Source organism: Lagopus leucura, unplaced genomic scaffold (genome assembly GCF_019238085.1).
Source record: "Lagopus leucura isolate 7727_CA_CO unplaced genomic scaffold, USGS_WTPT01 Super-Scaffold_100001, whole genome shotgun sequence".
Lineage (NCBI taxonomy): Eukaryota > Metazoa > Chordata > Aves > Galliformes > Phasianidae > Lagopus > Lagopus leucura.
Genome location: NW_024962262.1, coordinates 2,623,568 through 2,641,891, shown reverse-complemented (window position 1 = coordinate 2,641,891; position 18,324 = coordinate 2,623,568). Strand labels below are relative to the sequence as shown.

At 45.4% G+C, this 18,324-nt stretch overlaps 1 protein-coding gene across 1 annotated transcript in view; it reads right to left on the bottom strand.

Annotated features, from left to right (window-relative positions):
* The window catches only part of FGF9 (fibroblast growth factor 9), a 30,893-nt gene that overhangs the window by 10,045 nt on the left and 2,524 nt on the right, over window positions 1-18,324 (bottom strand). Inside the window, exon 2 of the mRNA XM_042868421.1 lies at window positions 14,804-14,907. Within this exon, the coding sequence (XP_042724355.1) occupies window positions 14,804-14,907 (104 nt within the window). The remainder of the gene's footprint in view (window positions 1-14,803; window positions 14,908-18,324) is intronic.

The following is an 18,324-nucleotide window of genomic DNA, read 5'->3' as shown; positions in this document are numbered from 1 at the left end:
TGAGCCAATTTTTAAAGAAGACAGCAGAAAAGTTACCATCAGTTTAAATGGAACTTGAATCAGGCTTGTGATGATAAAAAGGCAGCAAATATTTTGAGACATTAAAAGAGCCATTTCAGGCATGCTCAGATTTACTAAAAGCTGTAACCTGACCCACACTAGCTTCCCGCTCCACAAATTCTCTTCTGTCAAAAGACAACATGTATATCAACCCAGATCTGCTCTCCTGCAGCTATACACATAATCTTCAGGCTGTACAACTGAAATGCTAGTCGAGCTTTTCACTGAGTAGAGATTATAAATAAATTGTGTTTTGTTTAAATACAGCTAAGATTGAGCACAGCATCAAAGGGTTTCATCGGTGTTTTTTATTTTGCTTTGCAGTTCTTTAAGTACAGAACATCAGATTAAAGGAGATAGCCCTCCTTGAGCAGAAAGCACATGACTCCTGCAGGATCAGCTAAATTCACATTCCAAAGACCTTATAGCACGAGGGATGGTAGTACTTGATCTACATGAGTGTTTACACTCAGCAGGTACCCCCTAGACTTGAGTTACCCATAATCAGAGAAGCACTTGATTCCTCCACAGTGTCATCATAAAAGCTGCAGAACACTCAAGACTCTTCATAAAACACATTGCTATGGAGATCAAATAATTATAATAGATATGCAGTGACAAAAATTCATCCCATTCAAGTACTTTATGTTTTACTCTTTCATCAAGATTATTTGGCCAAGGACTGACAACAAAAGCCTGACTCCAGATAGCTTTATGTAAAGCCAATAACAACATCTGCTAGGTGCTAGCTCAGAGGACAGGGACATCAGTGACTACAGTGTCATTCTGGAAAGGGATTGATCTGGATGTACTTTAAGTATCATCAAGCAAAGCATCCCAGGCTAAGGCATTTTGGAAAGATCCAGTCTTTCTCACTAAAATGCTGAGCAGCATCCTGGAAAACAGCAAATTTGCTAGACTTTAAAACCTGTAGTGCTCCAGGATCTGCTGCTCTGAGATCTTCACAAAAAAAAAAAAAAAAAAAAAAAAAAAAAAAAAAAAAAAAAAAATCCCAAAGATTTCCACATATCTTTGGTGCTGCTGTGCCCTCACCTAGATTGCCAGTGACACAGCTGACCCATCAAATTCTTAAGCAAGTCAGGTAGCTCTGCTCTTCTGCTGTCCCCCTCATCCTCACACTAGCACAACACTGGAACCTGTCTTTTAATGGGTCAGACTTGAGCCATGCAATTAATTTTGGCTTTGATGAAAGAAGTTCAGTCTGACTGGAAGAGAAGAAAAGAAAAAAAAAAAAAAAGAAAAAAAAACCTAGTTACATAGTAGCAATTTCAACAGAAGGGGTGAGTGAAGAGGTCAGAGATCAGGCAGTTGGACTACCAGGAACAAAAAGCACGTGGACCTTCCAAAGAACTTCTAAAATGCAAAAAAAAAAAAAAATCACAAGGGTTCTTTTTTCCAACTTTACACATTTGTATATTCTAAAGTGACCCAAAGGATTTTCCTCAGATCTTCCCAACTAAGTTTCCTGTACTGAGTTCAGATTATGCGTTAGTTGCTTTCCTAATGAAGGCACCAGCAGGCCAAATATCTGCCTAGGTATTCAAAAGCAATAAACGTTTATATGCTAAAAGACTATCTTTATATTGCAGACTCTTACAGGAAGAAACTCTGTCTAGATTTAGGTTTTTAAAATAATGAATACAGTAGTGCTCTTATCTTGATCAGGGTCTGCTGACACAACCGTAAAATTAATAGGTGGTTTACAGGAGCAGGTCCAATCCTGCTTCCATTAAAGTCGGTGTCATATCAACCGTAATAGAATCAAGTCAAAATTTCTCCTGAGTCACAACTGCAGTGCCTCCATAATTGTGTTGAAGCCAAAGAATGAAGCTGAGCAGATGAGAGCTGCCCGGCCTGGGCCAGGCTCAGGAGCTTGCATCTGCAGCAGAAGCCAATTTATTTCCCAGCAGTGGTCATGGAGCACAAATTTAAAATCTCAGCTTCAGATCAAAAGTAACAGCAGAAACCTGACATTACAAAAGGAATGAAAAAGAAGCCAAAGGGCCTCAGAAAAGGGAAAAAATGGATTTGCACTGCAACAAGCTTTGTTTCTTAAGCTTTCTGAATGCAACACAAATGAACTGCATTATTGAACATCACCAGATCAGCCCAAGCACATTCAGACTGCAAAGCCAATCCCAACCTAGACAAAATCCCTAATGAAGTCCCCGTGGGGCAGACTTTTTCTGCACTGCCTTTGAAAATGATGAATGGTGAAGTGGAAAAGAGAGCCACATTCACATCCCACTGGCTCCTGAGTCAGAAACAGAGCACATCAGATCTTTATCTGATGCAGCGAATAATCCCCAAGCATATCTCGGTGTGTCACTGCTGATGATGCTCTTTTAGTGTGTCATTTCAACACACTATTCTCAGATCAACTCAGTATGCAGAAGCTTTTCACACTCCTGTACTGCTAACAAGGCTGGCTGCAAAAACATTCAGGGCAACAGAAACTGGGGAGCTGTACAACCACAGAGAAGCAAATCAGAAGAAATTCAAGCTGAACAAGCCCAGCATTTTCTGGATGAGTAGGATCTAGTTTTACAGTACAGTTCTGCCTCTACAAGAATGGCTGGTACCACCAGGCCAGTACCCAAGGTTCAAGATCTTGCTTTATCAGAGCTTAGCTAAATTCATAGACACTGTCCAATAAATTCTATTTATCAATATATAAGCACACAGAAGATATTCTAAAACTCTCCTGTTCCAGGAATGTAGCCATAATCCATATTCAGCACAGAATCATAGAGATTGAGACAAGGAGATCACTGAGAGTTTTCTCTCTTATAAAACTAACATCTGACCTAGCAAGCACCTGCAGTAAGTCCTCTGAGGAAAATCAAAGACCTAAGGAAAAGTGCAGTACCTATCCCACAGGGCACTGTTAGCAGCCTGTGGTGACAGGTGTTAGCATCTGTGAAAGTCTGATCTGAAAAACAGGCTGAAATCTTAGTTTAACAAGAACCACAGTAGCTGCAGTTTCACACACAGAATTCCCAGACTCCCTGGGTTAAGTGGATTCACCTATCAGTTTTTCCTACCCCTATTTCAAAAGACCTTTCTGCCTGCAGAATCCTTCATGCCTTGCTACCATCCTGCTGGCTGGCTTGCATTCACTCCCAACGCTGGTTCATCCAAAAGTCACATACAATAGTACAGTTTTCAGAAAGGCTGCCCATGCAAAAGCAGAGAAGGTCTTTCTGCAAAGGTACGGGAGATGAGATTGTGAGCAAATCTAGCCAAGTAACTCAAGTTTCAGGGCTCTTCTGGAAACTACACCTTCAGTGAAGAAACTGTCCATGGTAATAGATCTATTGCCTACCATTTAGTGTATGGAGGAAGTGGTTTCAGCTTCATCTCCCAGTTCGCTGCAGAAGTTCTTCAGGCTAACTCAAAATCTCACTTCCTTCTGACCCAAAATTTCCTAGTTATCCAACCTCAGTTTCCTTATGATCCATTAAAACCTATTTTCTTGTCCTTTATTTCAAGGACTTTTTTTCTCTTCTTGGCACTAAACATCAGTGTATTTACAGAGACCAGCAGTGTATCATCTCAGTTTTAATTCTGCAGGCTAAATAAATCAAAATCTTTAAACTCTGCCATTTATTAGCTTTTTCATCCCTCTGATCATCCCATTCTGCACATATGCCAGTTTCAATTCATCTTCTTTATCACAAAAGACCAGAACTGCACTTTGCCTTCGGACCAGATCTGACCAGCAGCACTGACAGCTTTCCCTGAGCCCAAGCCTATGAATTCACATTTTTTGCACTGTAGGTCAGAATCCCTTACATGAGGCAGACTCGTGTGCTAAAAACACTGCCCAACTTTGCAACATCTGCAAATTTCAATAACACACAACTACTTTTTTATTTTATGACAAGATGTTTAATGTCCCTAATAAAAGCAGAGCGTAAAACCAGCCCAAGGACCAACTCATAAAAACTCCAGCAATATCTTCACTGCCTATGAAGATATTACCTCTAATACCTCTCAACACTCCTCACTGCCGTCTTCTTCTCAGTTTTTTCATCATCTATCATACAAGTTTTCCACTAACTCCCATTTTAAATACTTGTTCTGCTGGGCCATAACCTAACACAGCCCTGCAGTTTAGAATCATAGAATGGTTTGAATTGGAATATACTGTTAAAGGCCATTTGGTCCAATTCCCTTGCAATGAACAAGAACATCTACTACTTGATCAGGTTGCTCAGAGCAACCCTATTTCTCACTTCTAAAAGAAGGAATTCCCACATAAAGTAAAACAAGCAAGATTTCCTGACACTATCTATCCAATTTTAGTAACCTCACCTCACAGGCCCTCCTCTCTTCTTCCATGCAACAACATCCTGCCATACCGTGAGCACAACCCAGGTCAGACCAAGAGCTCTGCAGCTTCCCGAGTCCTGTCCCGAAACACAAGCCATGCAGCAAGAGATTCACTGACACGTGAAGCAGGTAAGCACCTGCATGCATTGTCCCCGACTGAAGCAACATCTCCCTCAGTCGGGTTTGTTCCCCTCTTTGCACATCATAAGGCCACACAGTGAACTTAATGGGGATCCACCGTTACTGAACAGAGCCCTTCGGCATGGCCAGGCTGACTTCCAGCTTCCCTGCTTCAATTTGCCATGCAGCAGCAGAAAGGCTCGTGCCACAGCATTCAGGGAAAATGGCCTCTTCTCTGCCCACACTTCGTTAGCTCATGAAGTGAATCAAGTGACAACCCAAGGTGCCTATCAGGCACTCACTAGCCCAGACAGTGTGCTGTGCAGCCACGGGCAGATTAGCTTTCATCTGTACAGTTTATATTGTATAATATATGCTATAAATTATACATTTATTATCTATTACATTCATATTATACAGAGAGTTTGTAAAGATCATAGAATCATAGAATGGCCTGGATTGAAAAGGACTACAATGATCGTCTAGTTTCAACCCCCTGCTTTGTGCATGGTCACCATCCACCAGACCAGGCTGCCCAGAGCCACATCCAGCCTGGCCTTGAATGCCTCCAGGGATGAGGCATCCACAACCTCCTTGGGCAACCTGTTCCAGTGCGTCACCACTCTCTGCGTGAAAAACTTCCTCCTGATATCTAACCTAAACCTCCTCTGTCTTAAATTTCTGTACACTTTCCATTTCTATAGCTTCAAATTTTTTTGCCTATCCTTTTTTGCACCTGACTCAGCTTCACTGCAGGAATTGCCGTTCCGTCCCTACTCTTCTCTCTATGACCCTTTTGCTTTTGCTTTTCTGCAATCTGTCCTTCTTCACAGACCTTCTGCCAAGCAATCACAGCCTGTTAGACCTCAGATCTCTCCCTGCACTTAATCCTTACTGGGATATTGTTCTCCAGAATTTCTAACAAGTTTTGAGTTTCCTGCACATCCAGGCCCATTTGTCATAAAATCATAGAATCATGGAATCATTTGAGCTGGAAGGGATCTTTAAAGGTCCAACCCCCATGCACTGAACAGGGACACCTACAGCTCCATCAGGCTGCTCAGAGCCCCCACCCAGCCTGACCATGCCAGTGCCTCACCGCCCTAAGCATAAAAAATATTTTCCTTATACCCCTCCTGGCCTTGCTTCTTTTGATGCAGCCCCTGATATGTTTGGCTTTCTGTGCTGACCTTAGAATCATAGAAGGTTTAGGGTGGATGGCACCTCAGAGAATACATAGTTCTAACCCCCCTGCCATGGGCAGGGTTGCCATACACCATATCAGGCTGCCCAGGATCCCACCCAACCAGACCCTGAATGCCTCCAAAGATGGGATATCCATAACCTCTCTGTGCAGCCTGTGCTAGCACCTCAATGCTCTCTCAGTAAAAAATTTCTTCACAGCGCCCACCCAGAACCTCCCCTCTTTTAGTTTAAAGCCATTCCCCCTTGTCCTATCACTGTCAGACCATATAAAAAGTCAGTCTCCCTCCAGCTTGTAAGCTCACTTCAAGTACTGGAAGGCCGCAATGAGGTCTTCCCAGAACCTTCTTTTCTCCAGGCTGAACAAGCTCAACTCCCTCAACTTTTCTTCACAGTCCTCTGACCATCCTCACGCCCTCCCCTGGATCCACTCCATGTGGAGATCCACTCCACATCCTTGCTGTGCTAGGGGTCCCAGACCTGGTGAAGTACTCCAGGTGGGGTCTCACAGGGGCAGAGCAGAGGGGAACAATGCCCTCCCTCTGTCTGCTGGCCAAACTCTTTTGGTGCAGCCCAAGATACCGTTGGCCTTCTGAGATACAATAGCACACTGCTGGCTCATATCCTGCTTTTTATTCACCAAGACTTCAAGTCTTCCTCCATAGGGCTGCTCTCAATGAGTTCTTCTCGTAGTCTGTACTTGTATCTGGGATTGCCTCAACCAAAGTACAACACACCTTGCACTGGGCCTTGTTGAACCTCATTAGATTTTCCTGTGGCTACTTTTTGAGTATGTCTTTGTCCCTCTGAACAGCATCCCTCCCTTCTATTGTGTTAACTGCACTACTCAGTTTGGTGTCATCAGGAACATTGCTGAAGGTACACTTGATCCCACTGTCACACCAGTCCCAACATGGACCCCTGGGGGAAAACACACATGATCAGCGTCCTCCTGGACACAGAGCTAGTGACAACAACCCTCTGGATATGACCATCCAACCAATTATTTATCCACCTAATAGCCCAGCTTTCAAATCTACCTTTCTACAATTTAGAGACAAGGATGTGGTGGAGGACTATCTCAAAGGCCTTGCACAAGTCCAGACAAACAATATCAGTTGCCCTTCTTTTGTCCACAAATTCCATCACTCCATCACAGAAGAGCACCATATTGGTGAAGCATAATCTGCCCTTGGTGAAGCTATGCTGGCTGTCTCAGATCACCACATTGTCTCACATGTGCCTTAACATGATCTTCCCAGGCACAGACATGAAGCTCAACTGACATGTAGCTCCCCAGATCTTTCTCCTTTTCTTGAATATCAGAGTTATGTTTCCCTATTTCCAGTTATACGTCCATTTCACCTGACACAGTCACAATTTTTCAGACATGATGGAGAGCAGTTTGTCACAACAACCAGTTCCTTCAAAACCCTGAGATGCAAGTTATCTGGACATACAGACTTGTACACATTCAGTCTCATGAGGTGGTCTCAGACTCGCTTCAATCTAACACTGGGAGACATTTTGCTCCCCCAACCCCCCCTTAGATATGCAGGGACAGGAGAGGCATGAGAAGCCTGACTGGACATGAAAACCAAGGCAAATAACTCATTAAGTACCTCAGCCTTCTCCATGTCTGAGGGCGTCAGCTCTCCCTTTTCATTTATCAGAGGGGGTACACTCTCCTTTGCTTCTGTGTTCTGCCCGACACATCTAAAGAATCCCTTCTTGTTGTTTTTCACATCTCTTGCCAAGTTCAATTGCACTTCGGCATTCCTGACTCCAACCCTCCACATTCAAACAGCATTCCTATATTCTTCCCAGGCCACCCATCCCTGCTTCCATTGCTGACACTTTTTTTCCCTCAGCCTGGCCAGCAGGTCCTTGCTCAGCCACGCTGATTTCCAGTCTCCTCTCCCTGGTTTCTTATTCTGAGGGATGGAGAGCTCTTGTGCTCTCAGAAAGGCATCCTTAAAGTGCTGCCAGCTCTGTTCTATTCCTTTGTCCCTAAGGACATTTTCCCAGGGGAGCTCATCCAACAATTCCCTGAACAGTCCAAAGTTCACTGTCCTGAAGTTCAAGGTCCAGTCTCTAATCTTTGTCAGGCTCACATTCCTTCAGATCACGAACTTGATAGGACATGATCACTGCAGCCCAGGCTATCTCCAATATTAACCTCTTTCACGATCTCTTTCACATTAGTAAGCACCAGGTCCAGCAACACTTCACCTCTGGGAGGTCATTGTAAAAGGACTCCAGGAATCTCTTGGACTGCTTGCAGCCTGGAATACTCATTATAAGATGCAGCAGATTGAGGGCCCCCACTAGCACCTTATATTTCTAACTTAGCTATGCTGTCCCACGCTTAGTGGGAGGCTCAGTATCACCCCCTACACCCTTCACAGTATCATAGATAGTTTAAAGCCCTGTCATTGAGCTGTGGCAGCTCTTGGGCCAGAACTCTTTCCCCTCCTATGACCCAGGTGGATCCCATCAGCAGCCATCAGTCCAGGTGCTGAGTAAATCAGCCCATGGTTGAAAATGCCAAAATTCCTGCAGTGGCACCAGCCTCTTAGCCATGTATTTATCAGGTAGGTTTTCCTTGTCCTCTCAGTATCCCTCGCTGCCACTGAAGAGACAAACACCACCTGTACCCCTGCTCTGTCCACTAACTGCCCCGTCCCCTGAAGTCCCTTTTGATAGCTCTCAGGCTTCTCTCAGCAACATTATCACTGCCGGTTTGAACTATCAGTAAGGGATAATAATCAGATCTGATAATCTGATAATAAGGGATAATAATAATCTGATATAGTCAGCTTTCTGGACTGAGAGTACCTTTATGAAGTTTTTAAGAACCTTTATGACCCCTTCAAATCTCAAAGCCTGCACTTTCAAACCATTTGCAAGCCTGCTTCTTGCAACTGTCAGGAAAGCATGAGTCACTGCTGCTAACCAGCACTACTGGGTAGTTCATCACGGGGTGCCGCATCCTCCTGCACAATTTGCTTGAGTTGAAAGCCAGAGCACTCTGCTCCCCACAGCTCCACTGTCGCAGGGGCTACCCTCTGCCTCCCGCCTCTCACCATTCAGCAAAAGGCACTTTATTTTACACACAAGCAGAAGAGGGTTTCAGGCACTATCAGAGCCACTGTCCCTGCTGGGCTTTGACCACTCTCAGCCTGGAAGTCTTCACCTTCATCACTCTGCCCTGTTCCCAGGCTCACTCCAGGCACGGGTGCCTGCTTGCACACTGAGGGACAGATAACCTGAGTTATAAAAAGAATAAATAAATGAATTGGAAGCCTATGGAACCCTTCAGATGAGAGGTGTTTAAGATTAACAGGAAAGTGTCAACAACTCTGCGGGGTAATTTTATTATCTGTCCTATTCTTGGATACCTGCACCAACCATGCACTCGGTTCCAGCGCTGTTCCCAACATGCATCTGCACTGTTTTTTTCTTCAAGTTGTTTTTGTGCACCTTGCCCTGTCATTGGAAAGCTGAGCAATTCCCTTCCCTTATTTGCCTGGGAACATAAAAAGTATTTCTAGAGTGCAGCAACACCTACACCAACTCATTTCCAGTGAACTACAAAAATGCGTCCCTTTTTACACAAAAGCTTCTGTTTGCCTCTCTCTGTACTGCAGTCCTCCCCACACTGTGAGACCCAAACAATCACACAACGCCTGCAGGTGCAGCTGCTGGGACAATAAAGAGGCGTATCGTCACCTCCCTGCACACTTACTGGGAAAATATGTTTCCTCAAGGACAGCACTCTCTCTCCCTTCTTCTACTGTTTCCCCAGGAGTTATAGAAGCAAAAGACAGGTCCAGTGTCCCAAAAACATTGGGACAAACAACATTCCAGTTAATGTTTCAAAGGATAGCAATGTATTATATATAAGCAGTCCTAAGTCTCACTGTGCCATGTGTACCTGTAAGTCTGAATTGCAGAGGTGAGGAGCCTCACTCCCCAGCTCCAAATCTGATCTTCTTGGCTCTGTCCGAGCTGTTCCATGGGCACCTGAAGTCCTTCTCTACTCTTCCTCTACTTCCACATGCTCCCAGCCCTCTTCCCTTCCCCAGCAAGCCCACTGGCTTCCTTCTGCCTTCTTCTTCTTCTCAGCATAGCAGCCTCTGTAGCTGCTCCACATCTTCCCATTATCATTTTTCCTCCCAGTCAGCCAAGCTGCCCTGCCTCTTGCCACATGCCAATGACACAAAGGGCAATGGGGACACCAGTTTTTGAGGAGGAGTGGGGCAGCTCTGTGACTGTGGGAAACAAATAGGGCAGGGACACCAGCAGGGAGATGGAGCACAGCTTTCTATGGGAGGAGAGCCCAGGACACAAGGCATCTAGGCTGAAGGTGTCAAAAGAAGGACAACAAAACTGGTGAAGGGTCTGGAACTCAAGTCTTATGGGGAGTGGCTGAGGGAACTAAGGTTGTTCAGTCTGGAGGAGGCTTCAGGGAGATCTTATTGCTCTCTAAAACTGCCTGAAAGGAGGTTGTGGCTATGTAGAGTTGGCTTTTTCTTCCACATAACAGTGATAGGACAAGAGGGAATGGCTTCGGGTCGTACCAGGGAGGATTCAGGTTGGATATTAGGAGAAGTTTCTACTGAAAAGGTGTGGTGGCATTGGAATGGGCTTCCCAGAGAGGTGGTGGAGTCACCATCCCTAGAGGTGCTCAAGAAACATGGAGATGTGGCAGTGAGGGATATGGTTAACGGGCATGGTGGGGATGGGCTGACAGTTGGACTAGGTGATTTTCATGGACATCTTTTCCAGCCTTACTGCTGCTATAATTCCATGTCCCATGCTCCTGTCATGTTCAAGGAAGCACAAGTACTGCCTGAGAGGCCAGCCCAGGATAGGAACCCCATGTGCTACATGAGTGCCAACTATGGATACTCACAAGGCAGAGGTGTGGGGCAGTGTGAGCTTGGGGACAGCCCACAAAGGCATGAGGGTCATGGAACTCAGCATGAAGATCTTCACTGCATAGCACCAAGGAGCACAGCTACAAAACACTTGTTGACACTCTTGCCAGAGGTGTTAGAAAGTCTCAGCTGGCACTCCAGGAGGGAAAAGGAGTTCACGTCTCATCTTAACACCCTTTGGATCCTATCTGGAGTTTTGATTTTTCCTCCTCCCCAGTGACAAGCACAGGAGCTGCTGTGAAATGATGAGTCATAGCTGCAGGCTGCAAGGGGAAGGCAAGGTAAAAGGAGAGCAGGAAAAGAGCCAGACAGACAGAGCAAGAAAGGCTGCTGTCACCACTTAGCTCCAAGTCTGTGCTACACAGCCACCTCTGGCTTCCTTGCTGAGCCACACACATATACTATCTGCTGTTTGCCTAGCTAAATCCACAGGGTGAGAAGGAACATGGGAACAGCCACCCTGTGATACGCGGTCCTAAGAACAGCATGACAGTCACAGAGCTTTTTGAACCAGAAGATGTGAACTAACCCCTGTAAAGGTGACAAGTTGGGAAGTGCGTTTGTTGAGCAGCTAATTTAGATTTAGGAGGAAAGCAGCACTTTCAGAAGGCCAAGAGGAGCACATCTGGATCAAGATATGCTAAAACTGCCTCTCCTGTTGCCTTTCAACAAAATTGGCAGCAATTTCCCATCCTGGCTGATCTGCCTCACCGTATGTCCCATCCCTAGTGGCACCACAAATACACTGGGAAAAATCCTCCTGTGCCAAATGTTTTACACACACATGTAGAAGGACATGTGTCTTTCAGGGAGCTGATTTGATTGCATCTCATATACTTTTCATACAGAAATCTGAATATGGATCTGACGCTGTCAGAGACATGGGGCACCTCATCCCACAGCACCAAGTATGGCAGAAACACACCTGGATAGATCTTCAACACTGATGTAGAGCAGGACGGGGATTTCACCGGTTGCTGCTCAGTTATGAGTGGGAAGCAGCTTTTCCAACTTACAGAGCATGTCCACAGTTTCACAACCATACTTGCTCCATGACAAAGGCGATACTGTTGTTCATGGCCTTCTGTCAAAGACTCAAGACAAAGAGCCAGCTCCCAGTAGTGTGGAGACCTTGCTGGTGCTGCAGCACAGTACAGGTTCCCTGCTTCATCCAAGTGATAACTTGAAACCCCAGCCAGTCATACAGCAGACACTAATTTCAATTAAACTGATCTCCTCTACCCTTGCCTGGATTGTAACTTGTTTCTGGTTCAAACTGTGACATTTATTCCCACCAGAGACTTCATTTTCAATTAATCATCCTTTTTTTTTTTCACCAAAACCAAAAGCAAAATGCTGTCACTTAAAAATGCTCAGCCATTTCTACATGAAAACATGCTCTGAGGACTGCTTATCTCAGAGTTTCTACCAGAGCTGACAGTTGCTGAAATATAGGCACTAGGATTGCTAGTGTTGACAAGGCTTTAAAGCATCATCACACTGAGTAGCCATTAGAGGTTATATTTCAATGGAAGTAATGTAATTCAATTACCATCACTCTTCAGCATGTGCCATCTCTGGAGGCTGACAATAAGCCATATCATCCATCAGATTTTAACCTGAACTTTGCATTCTGGCCCTATAGATTGCCACTTCTCCATTATGAATGGCTTCATATTTTTAGCCTCATTTATTAGGGAAAAGAGGTTATCTAATTACACTGTCCATCCGTCTGCCTGCCTGCCAGCCCTCCTCAACTTTTCAACCAGTTTCAATCAAGAGGCAAAGGTCATCAAGAAAATTAAGTCCCTATCAGTTTTGCAACTAATCAGAGGCAGAGTAAAGTAAAGAAATCATTCGAACATCCCACCTGGGAGCTCCATGCAAACCAACAATTCAGCAAGTGTGGACATCTAACACCACCTCTCTATGTGCAAGGCACATAAAAGCCCGGGGAAATTGTGTTACTGCGTGGAGAGAAGGTAAGAGAGGTCCATGCCTGGGAATGAGACACAAATCCTTAGGAAAGTGGAGCTTTTTGAGCACTGCTCTTCATGGAACAAATGTTTTATCAATGCAGTAGTCATTGACAAAGAATTTCTTATGCATATTAGCCAAAAAAAAAAAAAAAAAAATCGCTCTCACAAAATACAAATTACACAGAAAAAAACAACGTAACATTGGCTTTCCAAGTCTATGCATTTAATCTCTACCAATGCCAGCCACATCCACAATTCTTTTTCTGAATATGTGAAACATAGAATAACTTTACTGTTTCACTGACTACGTGCATCCTTTTAATTGATTCCTCCTACTGATGATTTTCAACCTTACTGATTCACAGTACTATTGCTCTTCTGCCTCTGTACTGCCATAGAAGTACTCCTGACTTGGCTACTTCTTTATGCCGTGGATCAGCTGCACAATTACTCTGATTTATGAAAACTTATTCACTTTTCACAGGCAATTTGTGCGCATCTGTCATTGCATCTATTCCTTTTCTCTCTTCCCCTCCATCCTTGCAACCTTTTCCTCCTCCTCCTCCTTCATACTGCCATTTATTCTAAATCCCTTTCTTTTTTCTATTCCCACTCGCTAGTTCCTGTCATCTCTGTATCTCCCCTTTTCCTCCTTCTCCACACGTTCTCCATCCCAGCCTTGCCCCTCATTTGCCACCTCTTCTTTTGCCTCCCACATACACTTTCACACTGTACACCTTCTGGCTTCTTCTTCTAACTTGCTCTTTGCTCAGAAGATGGACCGTAGATGCCCCATCCCTGGAGACACTCTAGCTAAGGCTGAACAGGCTCTGGACAACCTGATTGAGCTGAAGTTGCACCTGTTCATTGCAGGGGAGTTGGAATACATGACCTTTAAAGTTCCTCAAATGATTCTATGATTCTGTGGTTGATTCTAAAGTTGATTCTGTGACTCTAAGATAGTCACCTCCCATCCCTCACACACAGTAATACAAGAAAGAAACCAAGAGTCAAACTGGACACCTTGTTACAACACTTCTAGTCTTGTTTCCTCTCACTACTCTATAGATCTATCAGGAAGCTGAACTCTCACTCCTGCTCTCATCTGCCCATCGTCATCTTCTCACATCCCTCCCACTCTCACAACCCACTTTTCCCAGTCACCATTTCCAGTTATTTCCCAATTATTTCCCTGTAATACAAGGGACTTCAGTCACACCCAAGACTATATTGTCAATTCTGCTCTTTATGAATGTCTTTCCCTGCAATGTTCATGCCCTGCCTCTGGTTGACCACTGGCATCTTTCCCTCCGTGCCTCTGAAGAGCCGCACTGCACAGAGCCTCCCTTCACTTCAAACATTTGCTTTCCCTCCAAACCTCTTCCTCCAGTACAGCAGTTTCTCTAATTCTTGCCATTGTTGAAAGCTGGCACTTGTCTGCTAGAAGTGGTTGCCTTCTATTGTCTGAAAAGTTACCCACTCCACGTCAGACACCCACTGCCCACAGTGTACCCCACTGGGAACCCCAGTGCACAGCAGATGTCCAAAGGAAGGGACATACAGCACACAAACACAGCTGGGTGGCCATTCTACTCCCACAGCAGAAGCACCAAGGCTTACTCCTGCCCCAAGCCCATCACCAGCTCCTGCTGAGAGCCCACAGAAAACACCAGCTGAACTTTCAGGACATGACCACCCAGTCTTTTGCCTTCTTTTACAATTTATAACTTTTAACTACTCCTCATTTTCTCATCCACATATGCCACCCTTTACCTCCCCCTCGACTCGCTTTTGTCAATTCCTAGCAAGTTCTCTGCCCACACACAAAACACAGTGACTTTGTCTCATTTCAGTCTCCACAGAAAGGACACTTTTGCAAACCCTGCAGTACATACATCCTTCAGTCTTCAGTGGCCAGCAGTCTCCACTCTTCACACCCATATTGCCATCAGCCCACATCATCACTCTTTCTGGTTTTTGTCACCATTTTCTCTCCCTTCCATGATATTTGTTTCTTATTAGACATTAAGACTTCTCAAGCAGAAGCAGTACTCGCACAGCAACGAGGCCTTGCAGGAGCAACCAGGTATTCTTACCACAGAGCAGAAGGATTAGAACCTCCCAGGACAAGTAGGGACTTACCGAGCCGTAGAGTTCCCCTTTCTCATTCATTCCAAGGTAGAGTCCGCTGTCTACTCCTCGGATGCTGACCAGGCCCACTGCTATACTGATGAACTCTAGTATACCTAGAACATACAGGAAAAAGCACACAATGTACACGTTGTACACTCTGGAAGGTTTTTTCCCAGATGTGACTGATCCCTCAGTGACAATCAGCTGGTGCCAAGGGTTGCTTTCCCTTTTCAGTGTTGATTGGACAAAGATGAGGAACAAATGAATGCACTTTAAATACGATGCTCGAATGGTGAAGTCCTTTAATTTCTGCTCAAAGGATGCATTGCAGACAACATTAATGTGTCAAATTAGATTGTCCTTATGCTTTCCTGTCATTTCTGAACACAAAACTGAAGCTCATCCCTAATGTAGACTTGTCAGCATTGTGATTTGTGCAACGCATAAAGCATTCAATGAAAAAAACTGAGTTTTGGGACAGACAGAATTACCATTATTAAAGCACCTATGAAGTCTGTCTTGCTGAGTAAACTTTAAAGAAAAAAAGAAAAAGAAAAAAAACCAAAACAACATTTGAGTCAGCATCGTGAGATGAAAATAACTTTACACATGGAGCCAGAACTCTACTTCCAGACATCAATGAATCAGGAATACGTGGAAAGGTTTACTCACAGTGTCATCTTCAGAGGCTTGAGAAATGAGATCTGTAGCACAGTCCAGAGGCTCACACTATTCCTCTAGATACTAGGTATTCTCACTGGTATGGGTTTTTTTTACTCATCTCAGACTTGAAAATCGAAATACTCTAAACCCAAGGGATAGTATGTGAACAGTTACATCCTCTTGTACAGGCAGCAGTGAGCTCACACAGACGTTTGTGCCCCGCAGACAGGGCATTCTGCAGACAAGCTCTCCCTCCTGCAGATCTCCCAGGTTCATCATCCATGTGCCCAGTACTGAGAGAATCAACTCAGGCACCGCCTCCTCTGCGTCTGAGCTCTGGTTTTCTGGCAGCCTTTCCATCTCAGTGAGGATGCTACCAGCCAGACCTCACCCACAGCCAGAACTGTGTGGAATCAAAGGGGATCATTCCCTATTCCAGACTGCTCATGAAGACCACAGAGTGACCCAGCCCCATTCAGAATCACCACGCAGTCACACCAAGCTGCGTTCCAAGCCACAAAGTAAAAGCCCAGCGCAGCATTTCCAATGGAGTTTGTGAATTCTCATGTCTAAGCCCATCACATAACTATTTTAAAAGCTCGTTGGGAATTATATTTGCATGAAACAATAAAATAACAGCATAGTATGTGTTGAGCCTCACATGGCCAATAAAAAAGCACTTTCATGGATTTTTGGAACAATTAATTTGGCATCTCCCACAAAATAGTTGTGCACTAATCAATAGCAGGCATGAATCACATAAATTTAACAAAGCACAAGCTGAAGCCAACAGGGAGAATTTACAGCCAAGCTAATGTAAAGATGAAATGTATTCCCTGCAAGGGACTATTGATCATTGCCTTATATATTATTCAGCACTACAAATGCCACAGTCTATTGTTTTGATAACCCTGCTTTAAGGGTTCATCTTAAATTATCCTCTACATATGCACAAATCTTAAAACACTGGGAGGAAATATTTAGTAATTACAGAATTTTTTGAAGCCATAAAAAGTGGCCCCGTGCTGTTTATCTGGTGTGCACAGTATCACCGATACAATCGATCCATTGAAACAATCCAAACATCCCCGCTCTCTCCGGCAGTGCAATACAGCCAGACTTCTTACTAGAGCTTTTTCTGTAAAGCTTTTACCAAATGATCATGTTACTCGATACGTATTACCAAGAACTTGAACTGAAGTTAGATGCTATGTGAAGCATTATCCCATGCTGTAAGTCAGTGAGTCTGGCACCTTTCACGTTAATACGAATATAGACTTTAATTGCTGTCCTCATTGCAAATATTTGGGCACGTGCTGCTTAGTGTGTCAAAGGAACAAAAAGCACTGTCACATCCCATTGCAAATACCAAGAGAATTTAAGGTACTTGGCAAAGAGCATCCACATATTTGGGATCAGAATAGAGATTTCCTCATTTAAAACAGTCAGAAGACTCCTAGCAGCATTATTCTACCTGGGGCCAATCGTGAAGTCATAAGCAAGTTGAAGTGTTGCATGGTTTGGCCCAAACTTCCACGTCTTTTTTCACTTTATCATTTCTGTAACATACACACAGTGCACAGCACCTGAACCAGATATTAAAATAGACATCCCTCAAAATGGGGCTGGGCCAAAGGAAAATCAGGACAGCTCCAAACTTTATAAGCTATGGCCCTATTAATAGCTGACAGTGGGGAAGAGAAGAAAAGGAGAGAGGAAACGCATCTCAGTACATGGAGTCCTGAGCGTCCTCTTGTCAGACAACAGACATTTACTATAGTGAAACCACTCCAAGGGAAGGACCCACAAAGAGCTTGGGAAGAATGCTTGGAGAGATGATTCCTTGCAGCCCTCCATGCACCTCCTTCACTACAGCCCAGCTCAGGCATGGAACAGCACACCAAGCACTTGGGGCCAGTCCCACCGCCATCCCATTGCAGGTCCTCCACAGAAGGTGACACTGTGACTTCCACAGGACACGCTTCCTCCAGCTCTAAGCAACGAGCATCTTAGCAACTTCCTTGGTTCATTCTGCCCTTTGGACATTTTGGTCGTTTGCTATATATAGATTCTTTTCCTGTTGTCGGATCAAAGCAGCGCAGCTTCAACTGCGCATTCTAAACACAGCTACGGGAGGAGGCCGGAAGGGATCTGCGGGCAGTACGTGGGGTGCTGCAGTGCGGTTGGCATCTGCGGAGGGGGGAACCGAGAGGATGAAGGGAGCAGACCTGGGGCTTTCCCCCCACCCCTAGCTCTCAGCAGCACCGGTCGGGTTCTCAGTGACGGAGCTCTCAGCCCGGACGCACCCGCGTGTCCCAGCTGTCACCGCTCCTCCCACTCCCCCGCCCTGTTCCAATTAAGGGACCGAAGCGCAGACAGCCCCGGCCCCCCCACCCCCCCACCCCCCACCCCCCCCACGAGTCAGCGGGGCCCTGCTTCACTTCTAGGTTGTCTCAGCGTGCATCGTCCCCGCACCCTCTTATGGGGGCCCTTCGGGAGAGCCGCGCAGACCCTTCCCAGGGGATGGACCAGAGGGTGGGTGAGGGCCGCTCCTCTTCCCTGTAAACCCACCCCCTTCGAACTCACCCCCCATAAACCCAACCCCCCACAAACCCGCCTCCATTTCCCCAGCCCCGGAGGGCTCAGACCCCTGTACTCATCCATGCCCCGCACCCAACGCTCAGAGAAAGCTGCAGCCCCGATCCGCGCCCCCCGCCCCCAGCAGCACCCTAGGGCGGAGATGCACCCCCCAGCTACAGCCGCGCCCACAGCCGCTGAGCGCCTCGGTTCCCTGCGGCAGCAGCGCAGCAGCACGGCACAGCAGGTACCAGGGAGAGGATTTCACCTGCTGACAGCTTTTTTTCCCC